Source organism: Budorcas taxicolor, chromosome 8 (assembly GCF_023091745.1).
Source record: "Budorcas taxicolor isolate Tak-1 chromosome 8, Takin1.1, whole genome shotgun sequence".
NCBI classification, from domain to species: Eukaryota; Metazoa; Chordata; class Mammalia; order Artiodactyla; family Bovidae; genus Budorcas; species Budorcas taxicolor.
In genome coordinates this window covers 55,853,263-55,881,105 of record NC_068917.1, presented here as the reverse complement: position 1 = coordinate 55,881,105, position 27,843 = coordinate 55,853,263, and the positions used below count along the sequence as shown (strand labels likewise).

The 27,843-nt window shown below is 38.9% G+C and overlaps 1 protein-coding gene across 1 annotated transcript in view; it reads left to right on the top strand.

Moving 5' to 3' along the window:
• PRUNE2 (prune homolog 2 with BCH domain) overlaps nt 1-27,843 on the top strand; it is a 292,805-nt gene that overhangs the window by 65,765 nt on the left and 199,197 nt on the right. The window contains exons 5-6 of the mRNA XM_052644512.1: nt 9,956-10,108; nt 13,071-13,165. Of these exons, the coding sequence (XP_052500472.1) occupies nt 9,956-10,108; nt 13,071-13,165 (248 nt within the window). The remainder of the gene's footprint in view (nt 1-9,955; nt 10,109-13,070; nt 13,166-27,843) is intronic.

The following is a 27,843-nucleotide window of genomic DNA, read 5'->3' as shown; positions in this document are numbered from 1 at the left end:
ACCAATAAATAAACTTAGAGGAATAAAAGTGTGTTCTGTTTGAAAGTTTGCATATGAGCCTCCTGGAGTCTAGAAAAAAGTAGAAATATAATTAACTGTGAAATTCATATTATTAGTGAAACAAACACATATACCAGTTCCTTATTAAAAGAATATCTAGGTCTGAAGGTTTTTTCAATACATCATCCTTTTTGAAAGGACACCTAATATTCATAGACATTCTCTAATTCTTACATACATAATAGCGTTTTTTACAGGTACTGGGCAGTGTATCGCACACTTTTCTGCTCCTGAATCAGCATGTGGGGATTGTTCTAGTCAGCTTGACCTTTAGTCTAGTAAAGACTAGACTGTTCCTGTTCCAAGCCTCTTTTTCTATACAGGCCGGTGGTTTTTCTAAATATAGGAAATTAATACTTAAAATTAGTCATATTGGAATCTTTTGTAGCCTTAGTCTTTAATCACTGCCCTAGCTATATGTCAGAATGTTTACATGATGGGATAATATTATGCTCAAATATGGGGGTAGAACCTGATTAATATGGATGCTGTTAAAGGATCATTTGTACCAATTAAAAGTAGGTATCAAGCTGCCAGTGAAGAAATAACCTGCTGTGTTTACCTAATCATCTCCCCTGTCACTCTATCATCTGGACCTTGGCAGGACGGTTATGGATAAATGCCAATAGGTGACACAGCCATGGCTAATGTGTGTTCAGGCTCTTTAGGGCATCTGACAAAGTTGGCATAATTTGCGTTTTCTTGAATTAATACTTCTTACAATAGTTAGATCTTGCTGTTGTCTTTTAGTAGGACATATCTCAAACTTAGAAATTTCAGGATGCAGCTCATGAGCATCAGTTTCATCAGAAAAGGCACAGACTGACTTAGGGAGATTGCTTTCTAATTATGTGTATAAGAAATTATCTGAAAAGAGAATGTGCTCATTCAGATGAGATCATAAATGACCTTGATTTTTGGAAATCTGTCTTTTCACTTCTTCATCCCCTCCCTATCAATGTTTTTGTTGTTGTGGTTCTTGTTCTTTGTTTTATTTCTTTTCTCCTCACTTTTCATCTCCTCTTCCTCTGCTTATTTTCTTCCTCCTACTATTTGCTTCTAAGGCTTATTATTATTTTCAAACAAGTTAGCATCTGTTCTGTCTAAAAGTCACAAACAGTCATGGTGGCCTAAAGTTGGTGTTTGGTTATGCCCTGAGTTTGTACTGAAAGCAAACAATTATAGACCTCTCAGACTCCTCAACCTGTATTCGTTTTCTGCAGAAATGTTTACTAGAGGGCTACTGTCAAATGTAAGGTCCATTAAATTGCTGAATCATCACACTGAGGATTTGTGTGCCCACATGTGTATTTGTGGGCCCACTTGTATGTGTGTGTGTGTGTGTGTGTGTGTGCACTTTCCAGAACTAGCTGGCAATGGTGAGACTGCAATCACTGATTACCAGGCAGGTTTCCATCAAAACCACAGCTCACTGGACCTTTCAGGCTTCTTTCCTTTGTAGAAGGCCTTGAGAGAGCCACAACTTCAATAGTGAAACAAATAACAGCAATTGTTCTTAGCTGAGGAAGTGGAAAAACTATGCCCTAGGTTTTAAAGAAATAATTCTCTCCTTCTGTTGGTTGTTCCATTTGAACGTTAATAAAGAATTGTTGCTTGCTATTTTCGTAGCCTGGATTAACAGCTTCAAAAAGATCCTTTTAAGGAGGTCTAATAGGAAAGGAACAGAGCCAGACCATTTTTTTTCCCTCTCTTGCCCAAAGAGTGAATCATCTCCCAAAATGGTTACAAAGTCCAGAAGGAATTACACTGGCTGTTTTCCTTAGGAAGAGGGATGGCCTGAGTTGGGGGAAGGGGATAGAAATTATTTTTTTCTGCTAGATATAAAACCAGAACAGTTCCTCAACCTTAGAGTGTTAATTATTTCTCTTGCCTTATAAAGATGAGTTTTATTCTTAAATTTAGGCATTTTAAATTTATAAGATTACTAAGCACTTGAATAACTTGCTCTCTTTTTAGCCCTTTGCAGTCAAAAATACAAATTGTATTTTTCATTTTTTTCTCCTTTCTCCCTCCCCCCTCCCCCTCTGCATTATTTGTCCTTTAATTTTTTTGTTTCAGTACGAAAAAAACGATCCCAAGTGAAACAGGAAAGAGGTTTAAATCCCTTCTTTTCTGCAAAGAATTAATCATGCAGGATATGCCCTGACTGTGGTGAATGTTTTCCCCAAACAACTTCTGACTTCATTAGTTCATGGTTTTGTTTTGTTTTTGATGATTATCACATAATCCAACGTTTTTTTAATATAAATTTGTTTTTTTTAATTGGAGGTTAATTACTTTAAAATATTGTATTGGTTTTGCCATACATCATCACGAATCCGCCACAGGTAACACTTGTTCTCCATCCTGAACCCCCCTCTCGCCTCCCTTCCTGCACCATCCCTCTGGGTCGTCCCAGTTTCACCAGCCCCAAGCATCCAGTATCATGCATCGAACCTGGACTAGTCCATATTTAATATTAATGCACTGCAGTTGCTTTTGGGAAGAGGTCCTTCACTTCTCCATTCTTTTGAACAAAGAATATGTGGTTGATTTTTTTCTCTAATGGAATGAAATATTTACTATTTTATTATAATTGCTTTCTTTGTTACTTGTTGGTAATTTCTCATGGTTTTTGAAGAGCTGGGACACTTTTGTATACATGTATATGAATTTAAGGATTTTTTTAGTTCTGCAGATTTAACTGGAAGTTACGTCAACTCCTATGTCAAAAATAGGTTTGATTTTGCTAAGAGGTGCTTTTGGCTACTCTACATCCTGCTACTGATATTTAACTTAAGTATGTTACTAAATAGGCCTCTAGAGTGAAGTAGAAAATTTTGCTATAGATAAGTCCCTTGAATAAACTTGGGCCATAGCCTTTCTTCTGCAGTAAAAACAACTCAGAGTATGGTGAGCATCTTCTTGACCAATTTTTTTCCTACTTACAGCAGAACATCATCTCTTTCTTAATTGTCAAGTCAAAATTATAATGTCAGAAGTTCCTTTTCATTGAGTTATTCTGTAGGATTCTGTTTAGTGCAATACCTGTTAGATTAATTTCTGAATACTTCCTTTTAATGTATTTTAAAATTAAAATCATTAAACCAAAGAAATTGGAATCTTGATTTGACCGTAAGCCAGGCATATTTTTGTGAAATTTATTACTAAATATTTATATTTTGATGCCATTACAGTTTAATTTAAATTTGATTTTCTAATTGCTCAAGACTGTTTATAGAAATATAAGAATTTGTATTACTGACATTATACCCAGCAGCCTTGCTAAATTTATTTACTGTCTTAAGTTAATTTGTATTATTAATTAGTTAATTCATTTGTTAATGAATAATTAATTTATTTGTATTTTCATTTTAAGTTGATACACATATTGTCTATGAAGAAGTCAGTTTTTATTTCTTCTTTTTCCTTTCTTTATACTTTCACCTTTTTTTGTTTTTACACTTTTACTTCTTTTGCTTGTCTTATTTCTCTGGTTAGGATTCACACTGCAGTGTTAGGTAGAAATAGCATGCATCTTTGTCTAATTCCTGGTTTGAGGTGGAAGTCTTTCATAATTCACAGTTAAGGATAATGTTTGCTTTCCTTATTTGTTTTTTTTCCCTCTTTTTTTTTAAAAATTGTTTTGTTTTTTAAATGTTTACAGTATTGTGTTTGTTTCTGCCATATGACAGTGTGAATTAGCCATAACCTTAACTTGGTTTTCACAAATGCCCTTCATCAAATTAAGGAAGTTGTCTTTTATTTCTACTTGGCTGAGATTTAATATAATTAAATATTGGATTTTATCAAGTAGTTTCACAACTAGACCTTTCCTGAGGTGACCATTTGATATTTCTCTTCTACTAGGGCGCTGAATTACGTTAACTTTCGAACGCTAACTTGGCCTTTAATTCCGGAAACGTCCCTGTTTGGTGACAGTTCAGTGCCCTACTATATGTTGCTATCTTGATTTGGGGCTGGCTTAAAAAATTTTTTTGCAACTATGCTTATGAGAAACAGCTGCCTCTGCTTCTTCTTTCTTCTACTGTCTCTACTGAGTATTGGTGTGAAGATTATGCTGGATTCAGAAAATAAGTTGGGAAGTATTTTCTCTCGCTAATCTTTGGGAGAATGTGTATAAAATTACTATATTGTTTACCTAGATGTGTGGAACTATGGATATTAAACTGTGGATTCATGTTAAATTAAATGGGAAACCATCCCAATTTTAAATTTCTTTTCCTATCAGTTTGGCAAGTTGAGTTTTTCCAGAAATGTCCATTTCCTCTAAAATTTAAAATCTGTTAAGATGATATTTATCTTTTAAAAAATATTTGTGTATTTGGCTGAGCCAGGTCATAGTTGGTGCACGCAGGATCTTTACTTGTGGCATGTGGGACCTAGTTCCCTGACCAGGGATTGAACCCTGGCCCCGTGCATTGAGAGTGTGGAGTCTTAACCACACTTCCCTTAGTATAGGGAAGTCCCCTATGCTTATCTTTTAAAGTCATTAGAATCTGTAGTATGTCATTATTTCATTTTTAATATTGGAAAATTATACCTTCTATCATTTTGTTTTTTAATCATTTTCAAAAACCATATTAGTCTTTTCCAAGAATCAGTATTTTGTTGTATTTTCCTTATATGTGTTTCTTTTTTATGTTTTTAAGTTTTGCTGTTATCTTTTTTATATCCTTCCTTCTACATTTTTTTAGTTGAGATTTTTTTTTTTCACATCTCATGCTTTTGAGGTTATAAAATTTCCTCAGCACAGCTCTAGTTGCATCTTACAAGTTTAAATGTAGTATTTTCATATCATTCAATTAAAATATATTCTAATATATGTTGTGATTTTTCCTTTTACCGTGATTTGGAAGTATATTGTTTATTTTTCAGACATTTGGAAGATAGCTCATTGTAATCCTCTGAAATTTGTTGAAGTTTGTCTCAACAAGTGGCCAACTTTGGTTAATGTCTCATTTGTGTTAGAAGATAAAGTATAGTCTGATGTTGTTGATAATGATAAATTTATGTCAGATCAACTTTGTTACTCGTGTTGCTCAAATAATCTATATATTTACTGATTTTTTTTTTCCTGATGGTTCTTAGAGTTGCTGAGAGATGTGTACTAAAATTTCCCACTGAGATTGTGTATTTATCTCATTCTTCATCCAGTTCTGTCAATTTTTGCTTTACATATTGAGAAGCTATTCAGTTCAGTTCAGTTCAGTTCAGTCGCTCAGTCGTGTCCGACTCTTTGCGACCCCATGAATCGCAGCACGCCAGGCCTCCCTGTCCATCACCAACTCCCGGAGTTCACTCAGACTCACGTCCATTGAGTCAGTGATGCCATCCAGCCATCTCATCCTCTGTCGTCCCCTTCTCCTCCTGCCCCCAGTCCCTCCCAACATCAAAGTCTTTTCCAATGAGTCAACTCTTCGCATGAGGTGGCCAAAGTACTGAAGTTTCAGCTTTAGCATCATTCCTTCCAAAGAAATCCCAGGGCTGATTTCCTTCAGAATGGAACTGGTTGGATCTCCTTGCAGTCCAAGGGACTCTCAAGAGTCTTCTCCAACACCACAGTTCAAAAGCATCAATTCTTCGGCGCTCAGCCTTCTTCACAGTCCAACTCTCACATCCATACATGACCACTGGAAAAAACATATTAGGTAAAGTTATTAGTAATGTTATTAGTTCATGTAAAGTTAGGATTGATGTATCTACCTGAAGGTTGATTCTTTAATAATAAGCATATATTTGTCTTAATCTCAAGTAATTCTTCTTGTCTTAGAGTATCTAATATTAGTATATTTTACCAGTGTTACATCTTTTTCTACTCTTTTACTTTCAGTCTTTCAATATCATTATATCTAAGGTGTGCTCATTTAAAAAGTATATTGCCATTGTAGTTTTAAAATTCAGTTTGATAATTTTTGTCTTTTAATTGAAGTAGCTCAGTAAAGAATCCACCTGCAATGCAGGAGACCCCAGTTCGATTCCTGGGTTGGGAAGTTCCCCTGGAGAAGGGATAGGCTTCCCACTCCCATATTCTTGGGCTTCTCTGATAGCTCAGCTGGCAAAGAATCTGCCTGCAATGTGGGAGACCTGGGTTGGATCCCTGGGTTGGAAAGATCCCCTGGAGAAGGGAACAGCTACCCACTCCACTATTTTGGCAAGGAGAATTCCATGGACAGTATAGTTCATGGGGTCACAAAGAGTCAAACACAACTTAGCGACTGAACAACGAGCAACAACAAAAAATACATAACATCAAATTTACCAACTTGAACATTTTTAAGTGTACAGTTCAATAAAGTATACCCACATTGTTGTGAAGCAGAGCTCTAGAACTTGTTCATCTTGCAACACTGAAACTCTATACCCACTGAACATTTATTGTCTCTTTATATTAATGCAGTTGCTCTTACGTTTGGGCTTAATATGTCATTTTGCTATTTGTTTTCTCCTTGTCTCAGATTTCCCCCTTTTCTCTATCCTTTTTACTGTTATTACACTATATAAGGATTTTTACTATTACATTTTCCTTCATTAGCTTATTAGTTATGAATTCCTTTTTAGAAAATTATTTTAGTAGTAATTAAGATTACAAAATACCATTAATTTATCTTATAAATCAATATTTTTACCACTTGCCTGATAATCCAAGAACCTTAGAGAAATTTGTCTCTACTTGAAGTTCTAAACTGAAGTTCAATCTTCAATTTGTTACTGTTGAAATGTATTTTAATTACACATATATTGCAAACTCCATATTATAAAGGTTTTATACAGTGAACATCGATTTATTCTTACTCAGATATTCATATTCTCCAACACGTTTTCCTTCCTGTTTTTTGCTGCCATCTATAATAATTTTCTTCTCCCTTTGCCGTTTTTTGAGTGTGAATTCTTCTTGTGACAAATACTTCCACTTTATATTTCTGAAAATGTCTTTATTTTGCCTTCATTTTTTCTTATATTTCAGTATGTATGTATGTGAAAATCACTCAGTCATGTCCAGTTCTTTGTGACCCCATGGACTATAGAGTCCATGGAATTCTCCAGCCCAGAATACTGGAGTGGGTAGCCTCTCTTCTCCAGCGGATCTTCCTGACTCAGGAATCGAACCAGAGTCTCCTGCATTGCAGGCAGATTCTTTACCACCTGAGCTATCAGGGAAGAATTCAATATCGGCAATTTTTTTATATTAGCACTTTGAAACTGTAGTTTCAGTGTCTTTTGACTTTCATCATTTTAGATGAGATTAGGGCTCAGTTTTATTGTAGTTCCTTTGACAGGAATATATTTCTTTTTCTCTGATATATACTTTTTCCTCTGTGAGTTTCAGCAATTTTACTGTCACGTGCCTAGAGGTAGCGGAGAAGGCAATGGCACCCCACTCCAGTACTCTTGCCTGGAAAATCCCATGGACGGAGGAGCCTGGTGGGCTGCAGTCCATGGGGGTCGCTAAGAGTCGGACACGACTGAGCGACTTCACTTTCACTTTTCACTTTCATGCATTGGAGAAGGAAATGGCAACCCACTCCAGTGTTCTTGCCGGGAGAATCCCAGGGATGGGAGAGCCTGGTGGGCTGCCGTCTGTGGGGTCGCACAGAGTTGGACACGACTGAGGCGACTTAGCAGTAGCAACAGCAGCCTAGAGGTAGTTTGTTTGTATTTATTCTGTTTTGGATTCATAATTTACTTTGAATATTAGAATAATCTCCTTCATTAATTTTGAAAAATGATTAGCTACTCTTTTCAAATATTGTTCCATCCCCTTTCCTCCCTCCTTTCCAAGGGGAACTCTATTACATATATCTTAGACCTTTTATCTATGTCATCCATGTTTCTTATGATCTATGGCATCGATGTCATCGATGTCATCAATGATTCTTATGATCTTATCATCTCTGTTTCTTGATAATTTTATTATTGATTAGTTCTAATCAATTACTTTCCATTCCTTGAACTGGCCAAATCTTCTCTCACCTCAGTGCCTGCACAGATGCTCTGTCTGGGTCATGGTCTCTCTTTACCTTGCCTTTGCCTTAAGTCACTTATTATTCAAGTCTCAGCTTAGCTTAACTCTCTCTAGGAAACCTTTTATGACCCCTAAATTCTTGGCTAGATTCAGAGTACTGTGGTTTTCCACAGTGATATTTCTTACCCCCTTCACATTCAAAATGTATGTGGGACTTTCCTGGTGGCCCAGTGGATAGGAGTCCACCTGCCAGTGCAGTGGACACGAACGAGTTCGCTTCCTGGTCTGGGAAGATCCCACATGCCTCGGGGCAGCTAAGCCCGTGCACTGCAACTGCTGGTCCTGTACTCTAGAGTCTGCGAGCCACAACTGCTGAGCCTGCGTGTTGGAACTACTGAAGCTCAGGCACCTAGAGCCTGAGCAAGAGAAGCTACCACAACGAGAAGTCCTTGCACTGCAGCTAGAGAGTAGCCCCTGCTTGCCACAGCTAGAGAAAGTCTGCGTGCAGCAACAAAGGTCCAGCACAGCCAAAAATAAATAAAATAAATAAATTTTTAAAAAACAAAAGATGTTTAGGTGTTTATTTATTTGTAGCCCCTGAACAACTATAAGCTTCAAGCGGCAAGGCTAGCGTTATTCCAGTCGTGAATCATTAGCGTCTAGCACAGCACTTGGTTCATAATAGGTGCTCAGCAGTTCTTTGATAAAGGAATGAATGAATGAATAAGATGCTTTAAATGTATTTGGCAGTATTTATTTCTCATGATGATGTTTACATTTATTGACTTTTTAGTATATGACATTATAAGCTGGTAAAATAGCATTATTTCTGTTTTTAAAATAGGCAAATGGAAACAGAGAGGCCAGATGACTTGCTTGGGGCTTTTCCAGGATTTTTAATGGTGAATGTGTATCTAATCTCTGTGTACTGTAGATTTCCAGGTAGATGTCAAGATTATGTACCAAAGTTTTATCCCACTCACTACTTCATTTCTCCTTTTACATTTTTACCACTGTAATTATCATTTAGGCTACACTGAAAGCTAGAGAGAGGTATCACCCTGATTAATCAGTAATTTTGAGGATTTTTACAGAGTTTAATTATTCATCACTAAGCAAAGCCTCCTTTTCCCCCATGACTCTGTGTTAGTCTGGGCCCAGGGTACAGGAAAAGGGCATGTGACAGGTGGTAGCTTTTCCCTTTTAAGGTGAGATTATGTATAGAAATTCTAGAAGATTGTGAGAGGTTAGTCATTCATATTATCGAAGTGCTCTGTAATCGAAACCTGTGGGTTAGACCCAGCTTATGAATCATTATAATCAGATGTTAGTAAACAATTTCAAAACTGTGTGTCGTACCTGGAAGATTGGGGATGGATTCAAGATTCACTACCTTATCAGATTCTTCTGCTGCTGACACTGGTAGGAAATCATTTAATTGTTAAGAGGGGAGAGTTCTTATATAAAATCAGTAACGTGATGAATGAAATGATCTTCTCTGTGATCTCTTAAAGGTATTCTTAAATAGAAATTTAAGTCATATTTAATATTTTTAAATAGTTTATCATTAACTTCCATCCTGAGAATGTTTAAAACTAATGTGTATCATTTCTGTGTATTTGTGTGGGATGGGGGAAACATTTTATTTCTTTATCTGTAACTGTGCCATAGAGTGTACCACACTCAATTCAGTTGTTGAGATTACTACTTGAACAGTGAGGCAAGACCGACAGTATCTGAAGGGTATTCTAAAAACTGCCTCTTGAATGTCACACAATAGAGGCCCCTGATTCAGGCAGGAATCTGGAAGTGGAAGCAGAGTTCGAGAGACCAGAAAACACTGACTTTCCTGAGCCCCATGCTAGCTTGACTAGAAAATTTAAAGGTGATTTTGTTCACGCCTTTTAGGTAGCATCCTTTTTAAGTGGATGACCATGGAGCCCAAGAAGATCTCAGAAAAGCAGGAGGAAATTCTTTCTATCCTGGAAGAAAAATTTCCCAGCTTACCTCCAAGAGAGGACATTATCAACATCCTGCAGGAGACCCAGTCCAGTGCTCAGGGTGAGTGACTCTGTCCCCCAGCTGTGTCGTAGCTGCCAAGGAGGGTTTGGGGTGTGGATTATTGCTGGGCCCCAGGAGGTGGACTTGTGTGTGTCTTCACTTTCTTCCCTAATGTTCATGCTTGAGCGAAGTTTTTAGGAACATCGTGTTGGCTCACCTGGAAGCAGACAGTTCGCGCTGCAGGCCTTCCTCTGAGGCCTTCGTACCTGGATGTGTGGTTAATTCATGCATCTAATAGGCACCCCGGATGCATCATTACAGGAAATCTCTGTGCTGGGAGGGCTCTATTTTGAGAATATGGCATGAACAATGTCAAGCGCAATGGGATTTCATAAATGAATTTGAGAAAAAAAATAAGAGAAGACTCTTAAGCAGATAAAATTATTCTGTAAGTCTAGGCTTTGTCAAGAGAGTGGATTCCCTGATTCAGTTGTTTAACAGTAGTAATAATAACAGCAACAGTTCATTAAGTGTCTAATATACACGAGGTTCTGATGGTACAGCTTTGTATGAATTTTCATACTGAGTCCTCATGACAACCCTGCCAGGTGGAATTATTATCCCCAATTTTCAGATGAAAACACTGAAGCACAGAAAGGCATCTTTGCTTTCACATCATCACACACACAGCTGGCAGGTGGCCAGGCCAGGATTTAAACCCAGTCAGTCAGTCTTTAGAGTGTACAGCTTTCTCCCTTAGTTTGGAATCCTGCAGGGGCAGAGCCTGAAGCAAAGCAATATATTTGGGAGGTGATCCCAGGAAACACTGATAGAGCTTGGAACACTTTAACCAGCAAGTTATATTTGTGGGAAATCAGGCCTTTATCTCACTAAGGAACTCTGGAAAAAAGTGTAAAATGGCACTGCAGAGTTTTCCTACCCGAGGGATAGGTACCGTGGCGTGTTGGAACTTGTTTATTGGAGCTCCAAGAGCTGACTGTTAAATTTTCAGGTATTTTGTGAGTGGGTTGGTGTTGGGTTGGCAGGTTGAAGTCAGCCATGGTAGGAGTATTGACAGCACAGAAATTAAGGCCATGAATCAGGTTTTGTTAGGAGTATACCACTGGAATGTTGAGGGTTACTTAGTTGCAGGGACTGTTAATTTTCTTGGGGTGGGCTTTGATGGCCAGAGAAAGCCCTCCGGAAAAGAGATGCAGGTGCCAGTGGTTGAGCGACTTGCTGGGGCCTGAAAGTCAGAGGAAATGTGGGCGGGGCACCCGCACGCCTGACACACCTTCTCTTACGTATGCACATGTGTGGATATATGTGCACGTGTAGCCAGGTGATGATATGCATTTTGTCATTCATTTTCAAAACTAGATCAAACTTTTCATGTCACTATATGTTCTATAAGTCATTTTATGCTGTAGTATGATAGATGGCAGCTTTTCAATCTTTGAGTGGAAAAGAAATATTTAGTAGCTGTCTGTTTCCCCATACTGCTCTGATTGATAGTGTTATAAGTTGAGAGGGTAAATATTAATAATAGGCAAATAATAGTTGACTCTGCCATCTTAATGTACATCTGAGAAGGAGATACATGCTTTACTGGACTTTAGTATAGGTCTTCTCAAGAGTTTAGACCTGCTCTGTTGTGAAAATGTAGGGTGAGAATTCAGTATTAAGCCAGACCCTTTCCTGTTTTCCATGATAGATTTTATTGAAGCACATTGGTCTGCTGACTAAAACTATGCAGCTCTAGATAACTTATCCCTTCTGGATTATTCTCCCATCATTTAAGAAATCCCATAGCTCCTATTGCCAGAGCCTATTACAAGGGTGGCCAACTTAATTATGATAGTTTTATGGGTCATATTTATAAAGTGCATTGTGAGTAAAATTACAATTGAAAACATGGATGCTTCCCTAAATGCATCCTGAATGCAAATTTTGGCCTTCCTAGGCATTATTTGGTTATTTGCATGGTTATGTTGGTTTTTCTTGGAGAAGGAAATGGCAACCCACTCTAGTACTCTTGCCTGGAAAATTCCATGGATGGAGGAGTCTGGGAGGCTACAGTCCACGGGGTCGCAGAGAGTTGGACACGACTGAGCGACATCACTTTCTTTCTTTCTACAGTTCCTTTGGGGGAAGGACATGGCAACCCACTCCAGTGTTCTTGCCTGGAGAATCCCATGGACAGAGGGGCCTGGTGGGCTGCCGTCTATGGGGTTGCAGAGAGTTGGACACGACTGAGCGACATCACTTTCTTTCTTTCTACAGTTCCTTTGGGGGAAGGACATGGCAACCCACTCCAGTGTTCTTGCCTGGAGAATCCCATGGACAGAGGGGCCTGGTGGGCTGCCGTCTATGGGGTTGCAGAGAGTGAGACACGACTGAGCAACTAACACACACACACACACACACACACACACACACACACACACGTTGGTTTTTCTTACCTACGCTGCTTCTCTTCTCTGCTTCTGTCTGCTGTGGGTTTCTAGTCTGACCTCTGAGTATTTAATCTTCTGGGCTCCCCTGAAGATTATTGGTTTCAGTTGGATTTGGTCCATAGAAGAGTTAGAAATATATGGGGCATAGGAGTCAAAGGAAGGGGAAGAGACTGTTGTATTTCTTCCCTGCTCCCTTCCTGTTTTGGTGTTTAGTTTCTGGCAACCCCTCTTCTCCTATCCCAGATATCTGTTTCCTTCACCTGAACTTCTGCTAGTATCTGGATGCCTCCCTGATTAATTTTCTCAGTCCCACCCACATCTCTGTAAGCGTCCTACCATTAGAGAATCTTCTTTGGCATCCTGAGGGGTGAATTCTGTTTCCTGCTGGGATCCTCACTGATGCAAATATTATCACTATGTGATTTTTTTGCCTTCATGTGTGTTTATTATGGTTAAAAGAGATATGAGAGGGGAAATACTGAAATTAAGAGGGTGATGTCTTCAAATACTCCCTTAATATTACCAAAAATCTCCCTCAAATATAATGTTTTTTCTCTCACCCACAGGTTTAGGTATTGAACAGACAATGCTGAAGAATCTAAAGGAACTTTCAGATGGAGAAATAAAAGTAGCCATTAGCACTGTGAACATGACCCTGGAGGTAAGGATGGGAAAGCTTTTTTGGCAATGATGGATTTTACACAACTGCATTTTGAGCAGCTGGAACAGTTCTCTCTATTGCATAGTTAGTGTTTGTCTTTTGCTGCAAATGCTTCTTTGTGGTATATTTGACTAGAAATGTGCCTTATTACTTTGGATGAAAATACTGTGCTAAACCAATGAAGATGCCAAACAAACCTGGATTCCCAAGATGAATGCCATTTCATTCATCTCAGAATGAAACAAACAAACATCTCAGAAAAACAAAACAGACTCACATGTGTATCCATGTGTGTGTATTTATATGTATGTAACCTATTTAGCATCAGTGATTATCTGTGTGTTTGGAGAAGGAAATTGAGATTCACTTCCTTTATCTGTGCCCCACCCTGCCTTATCTGTAGCTCTTTTCTAAGAAACTAAGTTGTTCTTTGGATTCTTTAAGCTCTTTGGATCCATGTCATTTTGATAATCAATGATCAGAACTCTAGAATTAATAAGATCCTCCTTCCAATCTGTTAAATGAATGATCCAGAGTGAATATAGCTCTTGGTTTTGTGTATTTCCTTGGTAAATTGTCTTTTGTCTACTTTGGGGCTTTTCAGTGACTTGCATGTTAATCCTAACTAGCCTAACTAACGGAATTATATTTTACAGAGGCACATTTGTGTGGTGTAGAAGTCTGAGTTTTTTGTGTTTTTTTTTTTTTACTGTTACATTGCCTGGATCAAGTGATCCATCTTTAATTGAGGCACTGAACTCTCAAGTCAAGTTTATGGGGATAAAAATTGCTGAATAGGACTTGGTGTTTTAGGTTTTAGAACTGTATATTGCTATTTTTCAAATTTGTTTCATGGTAATGATTACATATCACTGTGTATATTTCTAGGGCATGTGTAGGGGTTCCATGCCTCAGAAAACCCAAGAGCATACCAGACTCTTTTTTTGTGAGTTCTTTGTAAAATTGTTTCTATTGTTTTGATAGTGTAGTTTGACTTGTAGATCCCTATGAGTACCAGGAAGTAGAGTGTTGTCGCTAAAGACACTCACATGTAATGGTGATATAGTGCCTCATAGTATATAGTACACATTCTTGTTGCATGTAGAAACTCAACTGTTTCTATGGACTTTTGCATTGATAAATGCTCCATGTAATTAGACGAAGATGTGATTCAATGCAGGAAATATATGCAATTTGGGATGTAGTAACCAGATAATCACCCTCAATTAGAAATCTGCTTTGTGTCTAGAAATGCAAGGAAGACATGGATCTTGCAAGGGTCAGTAGCTCTGAGAATCATTTCTCCCAGTTCAAGCCTTAGGGTTTTCTTTCTCTTTTCCTCTTCCCGTTTCCCTTCATTTAATGGCAACTTATTAGGTTTTAAATGCCTTGTTTGGAGTTCCTTTCTAAATTAACATAGAGCATCTTGTAATTGCTTAGGGAACTGTCTGTAGTTGGCAAATTATTTTAAGGCTATTATTATTATTATAGACTTACTGTAGCTTTAAGGTACCTTCATTTATAATATAGGTGTATACAAATAGCTTTGTCAGATATGTTAAACTGTAAATGTCAAGGTGAATAAGTGATAAAAAGATCATCTTAATCTTGAGAGTAATGTACACAGAGGTCCAGTAATTAGTCAGGCCGCTAACTACATCTCTGGAAGAGCTATAGGAGCTTCTGGGAGGAGGGAGAAGAATATTTATACATATAAGAAGGGTATGTAGATTAAACTCTAATCAACTGAATGAGAGCTTTTCACTTTTGTGTGGATATTAAGGATGACTCAGCAATGGAGAAGGAACTCCTTAGTAACATTGTGTGTCTTCTTTGAAAGGGAACATGTACACTGTTTATTTACGCTTTTAGTTGGAAAAATCCCCAAGCTAAGGGCAGAGCTTGGTTTTCTCCATAGAGCTGTGATACAGTGGTGTTTTCAAGATCTCTGTGAGTATTTTATTTCAATATTCCTTTCCCATCCGCATTTAAAAAATCTTGATAGAATCCCATCATCTTATTTTGTGTATTTTGGAACAACTGTCTAATTGCCCTTTAAATCTAGATATAGTCTCAAAGAAATGTCCTTAGTTGGTATGGCTTTCTAAATCTCATTTGTCCTCCAAAGCATGGTTGAGACCTAGCTACTTCCTGATGACTCCTAGAAAGTCTCCATTTCCTATTACCACTTGCAAAATTGACCAACTTAGGACTTAAATATATACTGTATCTTCCATTAATTTTGAACTTGTTTAAATATTTAGTCATAGTTAGACAATATTTTAAGTTAACTGGGGATAAAGATGGCATCGTTGAGTTCTGTCTCTCTTTAATTTCCTGGCACAATGCTGGAGACATAGTAGGTACTTGGTAAACACAAAACCATGTTGGTGTCTGCCCTTTGTTCCTTTGATATCTGATTTTTATTTCCTTTTAAATTTAAGTAAGTCAGCTAGGAAAGCAAAGCCATCTATCTCTGCATCGAAAACAACTTACTTTGTTTCCTTCCAGTCAGTTTCAACTATAGCTGAAGGCTGAGATCAGATAGGTAAAATATAGCCCATATATTTGTCAGTAGAACTGCTTCTCCACCTGTTCAAAAATGGAATTGGTTACTTGTCCCTGGAAAGAATCACCTAGAAGCTCTGTGTGATACCAGGGTAATAAAAAAGAGGATTCCTTACCTTTTCAATGGCCCTTTGCAATGCTGCAGCTCCATAGTTGTATGTGTCATGACCTTTATCTGCCTGGTGACCCAGTTAATTTTTTTGGGTGGAAATATTGAGAAAATGAGAAAAATTTGTCTCCTTGCGACACACATAGCACGTTCGTTGGAGGGAAGCATTGGTTTGAGCTTTAGAAACTACTGCCTGTAACAGATGGGTTAACTCTACCGTATAGAGAGAAAGCTGCTAAACCTTTTGTCTCTCATTTGTATTGTAGTACATCTCACAAATGATAATTGTTCTAATTAAGGTTATATAGGTTACTGAAGGGGCTTCCCTGGTAGCTTAGCTGGTAAAGAATCTGCCTGCAGTGCAGGAGACCCCAGTTTGGTTCCTGGGTCGGGAAGATCCACTAGAGAAGGGATAGGCCACCCACTTCAGTGTTATTGGGCTTTCCTGGTGGCTCAGACGGTAAAGAATCTGCCTGCAATGCGGGAGGCCTGGGTTCAACCTCTGGGTTGGGAAGATCCCCTGCAGGAGGGCATGGCAACCCACTCCAGTATTCTTGCCTGGTGAATCCCCATGGATGGAGGAGCCTGGTGAGCCACAATCCATGGGGTCACAAAGCGTCAGATGCGATTGAGTGACTAAGCACAGCACAGCACAGGTTACAGAAAAATCTACCCATCAAAGTAAATAATTGCAATAATATTCTTTCAGTGCTTTGTTCAATATATGAGGTCAGAATGAGTATGACTTTGAAAAGCAGTAGATAAAATGGTCTCATCAGAAGCAGGGCCAGAGTGCTGGTTCTTGCAGAGTATTGGAAGCTAGGACTGTGGAAAAGATATTGCCGTCCCATTTCACATGGTTTCCAGTTCATTATGAATCTGAATACAACACACATCCTGTGGGGTGTATACTCCACACATGGGAATCTATTTCATTCATTATGGTTGTGCCTGATCTTTTGTGACCTTTTCATTGTTTGTCAACTAGATTATCAGAAAAGAGACATGGATGGTTTTGATTTTATTCCAAATCCTTCATTTTAATGGAGGAACCAGTAGAGAGAAATGAAGGTTATCAAAAACAAAAATCTATGGTGAAAACTTTAAATAATAAACCTTAGGGGAAAAAAGAAGAGAATTTGTGGATATTAAAGCATGTGCTTAACTGGGAGAAACTTGGCCTTTATGCTTTTGTCAGCAGAATGGAGTGATTATAAATCTTGGACCTACTTTACTCCTGGTAAAGCAGTATATCTAGATGTTAAGGAAAGGGGACAAAATTTTCCAGTCCAGTCCAGTGCCACTGAAGCAAATGAGATTGCTCATGGCAATACCACGTGAATAGTTCCCTTGCCAACACCAAGTATTATTCCGTCTCCATTAAGCATCTCCCAAAAGGCTGTGAGTCATTACCATCTTTCTTCAGGAAGAACAATAACCAGGCACTGACTTGATCACTTTTGCTATGACTAATCACATTATGAATTGTCCCATAAATATACTATATCAGTCTGCTGCCATAACAAAGCACCACAAACTGTGTGACTTAAACAATATAACTTTATTATGTCATGGTCTGGAGGCTGGAAGTCCGAGGTCTGCTATTGGCAGAGCAGGTTCCTTCTGCAAGCTGAGAGAGAATCTGACCCATGCTGTCGCCCAGCTTCTGGAGGTTCACTGGCAGTCTTTGGTGTCCTTCGGCATGTAGAGGCATCACCTTAGTCTCTGCCTTGTTGTCACGTTATCTTCCCTCTATGTATGTCTCCAAATTTTACCTTTTTTAGGCATATTGGATTAGGGCCCAAGTATAATGACCTTATCTTAACTACTGTATCAACAATAATTTTATTTCCAAATAAGGTCATGTTCTGAAGTGCTGAAGGTCAGGACTTCAACATATAATAAGACTGTGAATGAACCGACTGTCTGTTAAGCACGTTTCATGTATCACTCACATGTGTTTTTATCTTAAATCAGTTTCCTTTAAATGAGAAACAGTGGGAATTTTCAACTCTTGAAGTTTTGTCTCCTTTATTTGGAACTGGAGTCCGAGGGGATAGCTCCAACTTGTTTTCTCTCTGGGGCCCCCTCATGACCAGACGCTATGCTATTTGAAACCTGGAATAGAACACATGGGATGCATTCTGGTAAAGTGACTCAGACCTCTGACTCACTCTGCCCTGCACAGAGATTACCAGATGAGCTGCACCTTGGAACACTGCAGAGGGAAAAATAGCAACCTTTTCCCTTAGCATTCAGAACACAAACCAGAAATTATTCCCAATTCCCAATAAACTCCTTCCTAGTAAAAGTTGAACACCTACTCAGCCTGCAGTGAAGTATCTTTGCACCATTGTAACTGGTGATTTCAGACTGAAAGAACCAGTCTGAAACCTGGTTTACCAATTTTAAGCATCAAATATGATTTTTCATTGTTTTAGCTTGGAGCTTTTTTAGAGTTTGTAATGAAAGTATCTCGAGTATTTACCTACCTTATTCTGTCATAAAATGCATAGTGATATTTGAGGAAGTAGATATTACTTTTGATTAACATGTTCTTTAAAATGCCAGACACTTATGCTAGAGGTGACTTTTCAAACCTGTCCAGCAAATCAGTGGAACTATGTTTAACCACTGCCTCTGTTTCCTTTTGGGTCCAGGGTTTCCAACTCTTACTTGTTGAGAAGGAGTTGACATTTGATGATGCGTGCTCACGATATATCAGGCAGTGAACTTGCAAGCATTGTCTTACTTAATCCTCACAGCAGCCCCGTGTGGAAGAGGGGATATGATTGCCTCTGTATTTGTTAAGGTAACTCTAACAGCAGCAACAGATGAACCCCAATCTTAAAGACTCAATACATAACTTATTCATTTTTGGTTATGCAGCAAAATTCAGTTTAGTGTTTCCGGTTGGGTGGCCAGGGGTGATTCAGAGACCATTTTTTAACACGTGGCTCCCAAGGTTGCCTGAGACATCTCCATCCTATCTCTCAAGATGGAGAACTTGGAGGGCCAAAATTGGAAGGTTTTATGGATCTTGTAAGAACACAGCATCTGTCACTTCTCACATTACATTGGCCCAGTCACATGGTTACATCTGACTGCAAGGAGGCTGAGAAATGCAGTCTAGTTACTTGCCAAGAAGGAGAACCAGTTTGATGAACAATTAGCCAGTCTCTGCCACAGTCTCCATCTTGGAAGTGAGGGTGTTGGAATCTGGGAAGGTTAAATCATTTGTCTAGTGCAGAGCTGAGACCAAAATCTGGGTCCTTCTGTCCAAGCACTGTTCATTACGTGGGGTATGATGCCCACTCAGGGGCTCACTGGTAAGTCACCAGGTGTCAGTCATTGTCTGAACTCCAGGTGTCAGACAGCCTACATAGACATCCTCAAGCAATCCTTGGCTGGAACTCTTGTTCTCCATACTCTTTGTACCAAGCCTCTTCCTCTTTATGTTCATATCTTTGCTTCTTTTAAAAATCATTTTAATTTTTGACCTGTAAATACCATGTGAAGTGAAGTGAAAGTTGCTTAGTCATTCCTGACTCTTTGTGACCCCATGGACCATATAGTCCATGCAATTCTCCAGGCCAGAATACTGGAGTGGGTAGCCTTTCCCTTCTCCAGGTGACCTTCCCAACCCAGGGATCAAACCCAGGTCTCCTGCATTGCAGGTGGATTTTTTTTTTTTACAAACTGAGCTATCAGGGAATCCATGTAACTTCTAAGAATTCATAGTAAATATAATTATCAGCTCCTCAGATAGAAGAGATTTGGAAAAATAAGTCAAATAGATAAAAATAATAATAATAAATAGTACTATGAGGTCAGGGATAGGACATGATGTAGGAAGGAATTCTGATGTTTTTTCTCTGCCTGCCTCTAGAATTCAAGGACATGGGTATTCTGGTTTACCTGCTTGTGATATAACTTTTTCAAATCTGTGTTCAGAATAGAGAGCAGCCCAATCAGTGGAAATTTTTAGTGGTGGAGATTAAAAGGAAAATGAAACAGTGTTACTTTTGAGCACTATTTTAACTCCTAATAAGGAAATTCTGAGCAGTTAAGGTGTTAGGAGTTCTCAGTTCAAACCTGACTGAAGAGTCCCAAGGAGTTTAAAGCAAATGACAAGCACAGTTAGGTGGCTTTCATTTTGTGAATTTAACAATCAATGTGTGCGTGTCAGCTGAAGTGTAAATTACAATATGAAACTAATTCAGAGCTAATAATTCATAGCTTCTTGAGGACAATGGCATAATGAAAAAGTGATACCTGAAATTAGAGTGTAGACTTGTGTTCCTACTCTGAGCTATGAGCAGTTCTTGGTAACCAGACATAACTGAAATGAGGGATTTGAAATTCCCTATTTAAAAAATGGTTTATCATATCAGTGGCAACAGCACTTTGTCTGAAAAAAATGTCCTCAGCACCAGAAGCATTTAATATTTAGAATCCTTACAATTTGTAGGTAGGTAGCTCCTTTTGCAGATGACCAAAAATATTTCAAGATAACAGATGAAGTCTACAAACTAGTCTCTCTAGAGTACATTATAATGAAATTCCCATTTTATATCTACAGTAAACTGAAGTTAAAGGCAACTTGATGTTTTCATTGTTTTTACCTATTGGCCACTTTCAGATGGATTCTCAAGACTTGACCTAGCTAACCATACGTCTCTATATTTATTTCCTTCAGTGGTACAAAATAACTCAATACTTAACATTTAGAGATCATAAATTTCCTCATTATGTGCTGTGCTATCTTTGCTATGGGAGGGCGTCCAGGACCTTTCTCCCTCTCCTCTGAAATGCTATAGAAATGTATCCACATGGAGGGGGTGGAAAAGAAGGAACATAGAACACATAGAGCCTGGGGACTTCTCTGGTGGTTCAGTGGTTAAGAATCTGCCTTCAAATGTGGCAGATTCGGGTTTGATCCCTGGTCAGGTAACTAAGATCCCACATGCCATGAGGCAGCTAAGCCTGTTCCTATATGCTGCAACAAAGAGCCAGAGCAGCCAAAAATAATTTTAAAAAAAGAAAGAAAGAAAACAGAGCCTGCTCCAGGCATAAACTCTCCTCAGGACCTAGGAATTCCCACTGACTTCCTGGGCAACTATGCAGTGGGAATGAGGTAATGAGATCAGACACTCTGAGGACACTGCCCCATCAAGAGGCTGTGTGGAATTTAACGGATGCTAAGAAAACCACTAGACTATTCAGGTATGACCTAAATCAGATCCCTTATGATTATACAGTGGAAGTGAGAAATAGATTTAAGGGCCTAGATCTGATAGGTAGAGTGGCTGATGAACTATGGAATGAGGGTCGTGACATTGTACAGGAGACAGGGATCAAGACCATCCCCATGGAAAAGAAATGCAAAAAAGCAAAATGGCTGTCTGGGGAGAACTTACAAATAGCTGTGAAAAGAAGAGAAGCAAAAAGCAAAGGAGAAAAGGAAAGATATAAGCATCTGAATGCAGAGTTCCAGAGAATAGCAAGAAGAGATAAGAAAGCCTTCTTCAGCGATCAGTGCAAAGAAATAGAGGAAAACAACAGAATGGGAAAGACTAGAGATCTCTTCAAGAAAATTAGAGATACCAAGGGAACATGTCATGCAAAGATGGGCTCGATAAAGGACAGAAATGATCTGGACCTAACAGAAGCAGAAGATATTAAGAAGAGGTGGCAAGAACACAGAAGAACTGTACAAAAAAGATCTTCATGACCCGGATAATCATAATGGTGAGATCACTCATCTAGAGTCAGACATCCTGGAATGTGAAGTTAAGTGGGCCTTAGAAAGCATCACTGCGAACAAAGCTAGTGAAGGTGATGGAATTCCAGTGGAGCTATTTCAAATCCTGAAAGATGATGCTGTGAAAGTGCTGCACTCAATATGCCAGCAAATTTGGAAAACTCAGCAGTGGCCACAGGACTGGAAAAGGTCAGTTTTCATTCCAATCCCTAAGAAAGGCAATGCCAAAGAATGCTCAAACTACTGCACAATTGCACTCATCTCGCATGCTAGTAAAGTAATGCTCAAAATTCTCCAAGCCAGGCTTCAGCAATACATGAACCATGAACTTCCTGATATTCAAGCTGGTTTTAGAAAAGGCAGAGGAACCAGGGATCAAATTGCCAACATCCGCTGGATCACTGAAAAAGCAAGAGAGTTCCAGAAAAATATCTACTTCTGCTATATTGACTATGCCAAAGCCTTTGACTGTGTGGATCACAATAAACTGTGGAAAATTCTGAGAGAGATGGGAATACCAGACCACCTGACCTGCCTCTTGAGAAATCTGTATGCAGGTGAGGAAGCAACAGTTAGAACTGGACATGGAACAACAGACTGGTTCCAAATAGGAAAAGAAGTACGTCAAGGCTGTATATTGTGACCCTGCTTATTTAACTTCTATGCAGAGTGCATCATGAGAAACGCTGGACTGGAGGAAACACAAGCTGGATCAAGATTGCTGGGAGAAATATCAATAACCTCAGATATGCAGATGACACCACCTTTATGGCAGAAAGTGAAGAGGAACTAAAAAGCCTCTTGATGAAAGTGAAAGAGGAGAGCAAAAATGTTGGCTTAAAGCTCAACATTCAGAAAACAAAGATCATGGCATCTGGTCCCATCACTTCATGGGAAATAGATGGGGAAACAGTGGAGAGAGTGTCAGACTTTATCTTTTTGGGCTCCAAAATCACTGCAGATGGTGATTGCAGCCATGAAATTAAAAGACTCTTACTCCTTGGAAGAAAAGCTATGATCAACCTAGATAGCATATTCAAAAGCAGAGACATTACTTTGCCGACTAAGGTCCATCTAGTCAAGGCTATGGTTTTTTCAGTAGTTATGTATGGATGAGAGTTGGACTGTGAAGAAGGCTGAGCGCCGAAGAATTGATGCTTTTGAACTGTGGTGTTGGAGAATACTCTTGAGAGTCCCTGGGACTGCAAGGAGATCCAACCAGTCCATTCTGAAGGAGATCAGCCCTGGGATTTCTTTGGAAGGAATGATGCTAAAGCTGAAACTCCAGTACTTTGGCCACCTCATGCGAAGAGTTGACTCATTGGAAAAAACTCTGATCCTGGGAGGGATTGAGGGCAGGAGGAGAAGGGAACGACAGAGGATGAGATGGCTGAATGGCATCACTGACTCGATGGACATGAGTCTGAGTGAACTCCGGGAGTTGATGATGGACAGGGAGGCCTGGCGTGCTGCAATTCATGGGGTCACAAAGAGCTGGACACAACTGAGCGACTGAACTGAACTGAACTGAACCTCAAACATGACTATTGGACATGGGTGCAGAGGCAACGAGAAAGAAGGCCGTGGGAAGAACTACATGCCACTCCAGGAAGCCCAGGTAAGTTGATTGCTGGTGAATGAACAGGGTAGAGTCAGTGTCCCAGTTGATGGTATTTTACTTGCTGCATCTCTGGTAGACACTTTGATTCAAATTTGTATTAAAATATGAATTATTCATAGCCATTCTTTCTTTTTATTACATCCCCACTCCCAACATATCCATACATCTACTTTGCACCAAGGACATGGAAGAAAAGAGGGTTGAATGCTCCAGCTTAGCATTCCTGAGGTGTTGAGTCCACCTGGCTCCCCACTCACTGGCTTCTTCTTAAAATAAAATGGTGTTCCAATTATTTACTGCTCTTTAACAAGCCATCACCAGAGCCTAGAGACTTAAAATGTTATTATCTCTCATAGTTCTTTGGGTTTGGGGGGTTCAGATGGGTAGTGTTTACTCAGAGTTTCTCATAGTTGTTAGATGGTAATTACCTGTGAGGTTGTTTAGGACTCTCCAGGTGCGGGCTTCTCATAGACTGACACTAAGATTGCAAGAGAGAGCCACAAGAGTGAGCTTTCTAAGATGCAGATGGAAGCTTCTATTCTTGTTACATAATTTGAAATATCTCAGAATAACACTTCCATCATTTTTTATTGGTCATGCAGCTTCCTAAGGTCAGCTCAGATAGATGATAAAATAGAATTAGCAGTGGTGGCTGGCAAATGTTCAACACTGGGCTCTCTGGGGGGGAAAAATATATATGTATGTGTGTGTGTGTGTGTGTGTGTGTATTCACACATATTACTGGTATGCAGGATATATGGCACATAATTTACAAATGATATACTGTTTATTGTAAATTCTATAGTATTAGTTGATTCTTACAGTATGAGTTAATTAATTTTAATGCAACGCTTGTATTACCAATTGATAAACCAGTATAGTTCCAACAAGAATGTGGTTGATGTTTTTGGCTTTTTAACAAAAAAGTGAAACAATGAAGACTTTTTTTCTGAACTGTGCCTGTAACAACATGAATGACCTCTTCGCCAACTTAAAGAATAGTTTTCAAATACTGGAATAATGTGTCCTCAGAATTTTTTTTTTATGCTATTCACAATGTGATGGCTAGAAACACAATCCATTTTTAAGTGTGTAATTATTAATAACTTTTCCTACATTACTTTCTTAAGTTAAAACAGGCCCAGTTTTTCTGAAAAGAGCTAGATAGTAAATAGTTTAAATTTTGCCAAAAAGAAAAATTGAGGATTTTATGTGGGAACTTATATAACAACAATTGAAAAAGCATTTAGCTCATCGGCATACAGAAACAAGCAGTGGGCTGAGTTTGGCCTGTGGGCTATAATTTGCCAACATCTGCTGTAGAAAATCAATAAAACAATTAAGCTAGGTTTGATTTGTCATGTTTGCCAATTTTCATAACATAAATATTCTTACCATGGGCAATTTCAAGGTACCAATGTAATATCGTCAAAACACGGTTAGAGGGGACTTCCTTGGTGGTCCAGTGGCTAAAACTCTGACCTCCCAGTGCTGGGGGCCTGGGTTCGATCCCTGGTCAGGAAACTAGATCCTGCATGCTGAAACTAAAAGAGGCCATGTGCTGCAACCAAGACCCAGCACAGCCAAATAAATAAATGAATATTTTGTAAAAAAACTCGGTTGGCTAAAAGAGTAGATCTGAGGTAGTATCACAAAAAAGAAATGAAGAACAGATCATCATCATGTTATACACTTCCCAATCTGGTTTTTTTTTTTTACAAATAAAATGGTAATGCAGTTAAAGTGTATAACAGATGCAATAGATGTAAATAATCTCAAGAACATAGATAATGTGGTAGAATAATTAGGAAGTGATGAGTTTTGAGAATTTATGACTTGTTTTTAGTATGATTTATATAATGTGTAATATTTAATTTTTATAATGGCTGTGTTTAATTTATAAATAGTGGGTTTGCAAATTTCCTGAAAATTTTACAGTCATCTGTTACCAACCTGTACAAGTCAGTGCAAGCACACCACTGGGAATTAGACCCCAATTCTTTTTTGTATATTTTTTTCATTTATTTAATTGAAGTATAGTTGATTTAAAATATTGTGTTAATTTCTACTGTACAGCAAAGTGATTCAGTTTTATATACTTATAAATTCTTTTTCATATGATTTTTCATTATGGTTTATCATATGATTTATCATTATGGGACTTCCCTGATGCCTCAGATGGTAAGGAATCTGCCTGCAATGCAGGAGACCTGGGTTTGATCCCTGGGTTGGAAAGATGCCTTAAAGAAGGGAATGGCAATCCACTCCAGTACTCTTGCCTGGAGAATTCCATTGACAGAGGAGCCCACGAAGCTACGGTCCATGGGGTCACAAAGAGCTGGACATGACTGAACGACTAAAGCAATACATTGAATATAGCTACCTGTGCTGTACAGTAGGAACTTGTTGTTTATCCATTCTGTATATACCAGTTTGCATCTGCTAATTCCAGACTCCCAACCCATCCCTCCCCTTTGCCCCTTCCTCCTTGGTGACCACAAGACTGGTCTCTATGTCTGTGAGTCTGTTTTACTTTCATAGCTAAGTTCATTTGTGTTATATTTTAGATTCCACATATAAATGATGTCATATGGTATTTGTCTTTCTCTGTCTGACCTACCTCCCTTAGCATGATAATCTCTAGGTGCATCCATGCTGCTGCAAATGACATCATGCCATTATTTTTTATGGTTTAATATTTCATTGTATATATGTACCACATCTTCTTTATTCCTTCATCTGTTGATGGACATTTAGCTTGCTTCCACGGCCCAGCTGTTGTAAATAGTGCTGCAGTGAACATTGGATACATGTAACTTTGGGAATTAGTTTTCTCTGAATATATGCTGAGGAATTGAATTCCAGGATTATATGACAACTCTGTTTTTAGTTTTCTGAGGAAGCTCTATACTGTTTTCCACAGTAGGTGCACCAACTTACATTCTAACCAACACTGTAAGAGGGTTCCCTTTTCTCCACACCCTTTCCAGCGTTTATTAGTAGACAGAATGATGGCCATTCTGACTGGTGTAGCTACTACCTCATTGTAGTTTTGATTTACATTTCTGTAATAATTAGTCCAACCAGTCCATCCTAAAGGAGACCAGTCCTGGGTGTTCTTTGGAAGGACTGATGCTGAGGCTGAAACTCAAAACTTTGGCCACCTCATGCAAAGAGTTGACTCATTGGAAAAGACCCTGATGCTGGGAGGGATTGGGGGCAGGAGGAGAAGGGGACGACAGAAGATGAGATGGCTGGATGTCATCACTGACTCGATGCACATGAGTTTGGGTGAACTCTGGGAGTTGGTGATGGACAGGGAGGCCTGGTGTGCTGCGATTCATAGGGTCACAAAGAGTCGGACACGACTGAGCAACTGAACTGAACTGAACTGATGTTGAGCATATTTTCATATGTTTTTTGGCCGTCTATATGTCTTCTTTGGAGACATGTTATTTAGATCTTCTGCCCATTGGGGGCTTTCCAGGTGGCTCTAGTGGTAAAGAACCTACCTGTCAATGCAGGAGACATAAGAGACATGGGTTCAATCCCTGGTTTGGGAAGATCCCCTGGAGGAGGGCATGGCAGCCCACTCCAATGTTCTTGCCTGGAGAATCCCATGGACAGAAGAGCCTGGCGGGTTACAGTCCATAGGGTCACAAAGAGTCACACATGACTGAAATGACCTAGCATGCATGCCCATTTTTGATCAAGTTGTTAATTTTTTTTAATATTGAGCTACATGAGCTGTTTGTATATTTTGGAGATTAAGCCCTTGTAGGTTATTTCATTTACAAATATTTTTTCCCATTCTGAGAGCTGTCTTTTTGTTTTTGTTTTTTTTTCTTTGTTTCCTTTGCCTTTTTGGCTTTTATTTCTATTGCTTTGGGAGACTGACCTAAGAAAACATTGGTACAGTTTATGTCAGAGAATATTTTGCCTATGTTCTCTTCTAAGAGTTTTTTAAAAATTATTTATTTGTTTGTTTATTTTTTGGTTGCATGAGGTCTTCGTTGCTGTGTGTGGGCTTTCTAGTTGCAGCGAGCGGGGGCTACTCTTTGCTGCAGGCTTCTCACTGAGATAGCTTCTCTTGTAGGGAACATGGGTTCTAGGCACTCAGGCTTCAGTAGTTGTGTCTCATGCACTCTAGAATGCAGGCTCAGTAGTTATGGAGCATGAGCTTAGTTGGTCTTTGGAATGTAGACTCTTCCCAGACCAGGGATTGAACCTATGTTCTCTGCGTTGGCTGGCAGATTTGTATCCACTGTACTAACAGGGAAGTCCTTCTTAGAGTTTTGTGGTGTCAAATCCTATATTTAAGTCTTTAAGCCAGGTAGGTTTCTTTTGTGTGTAATGTGAGGGTTTGTTCTAATTTCATTGATATACTTGCCACTATCCGACTTTCCCAATACCACCTGCTGAAGAGACTGTCTTTTCTCCATGGTATATTCTTGCTTCCTTTGTCAAAGATTAATTAACTTAGGTGTGTGAGTTTATTTCTGGGTTCTCTGTTCTATTCTGTTGATCCATATGTGTTTTTTTGCCAATGCCATGCTGTTTTGATTACTGTAGCTCTGTAGTATTGTCTGACGTCTGGGAGGCTTATGCCTCCTGCT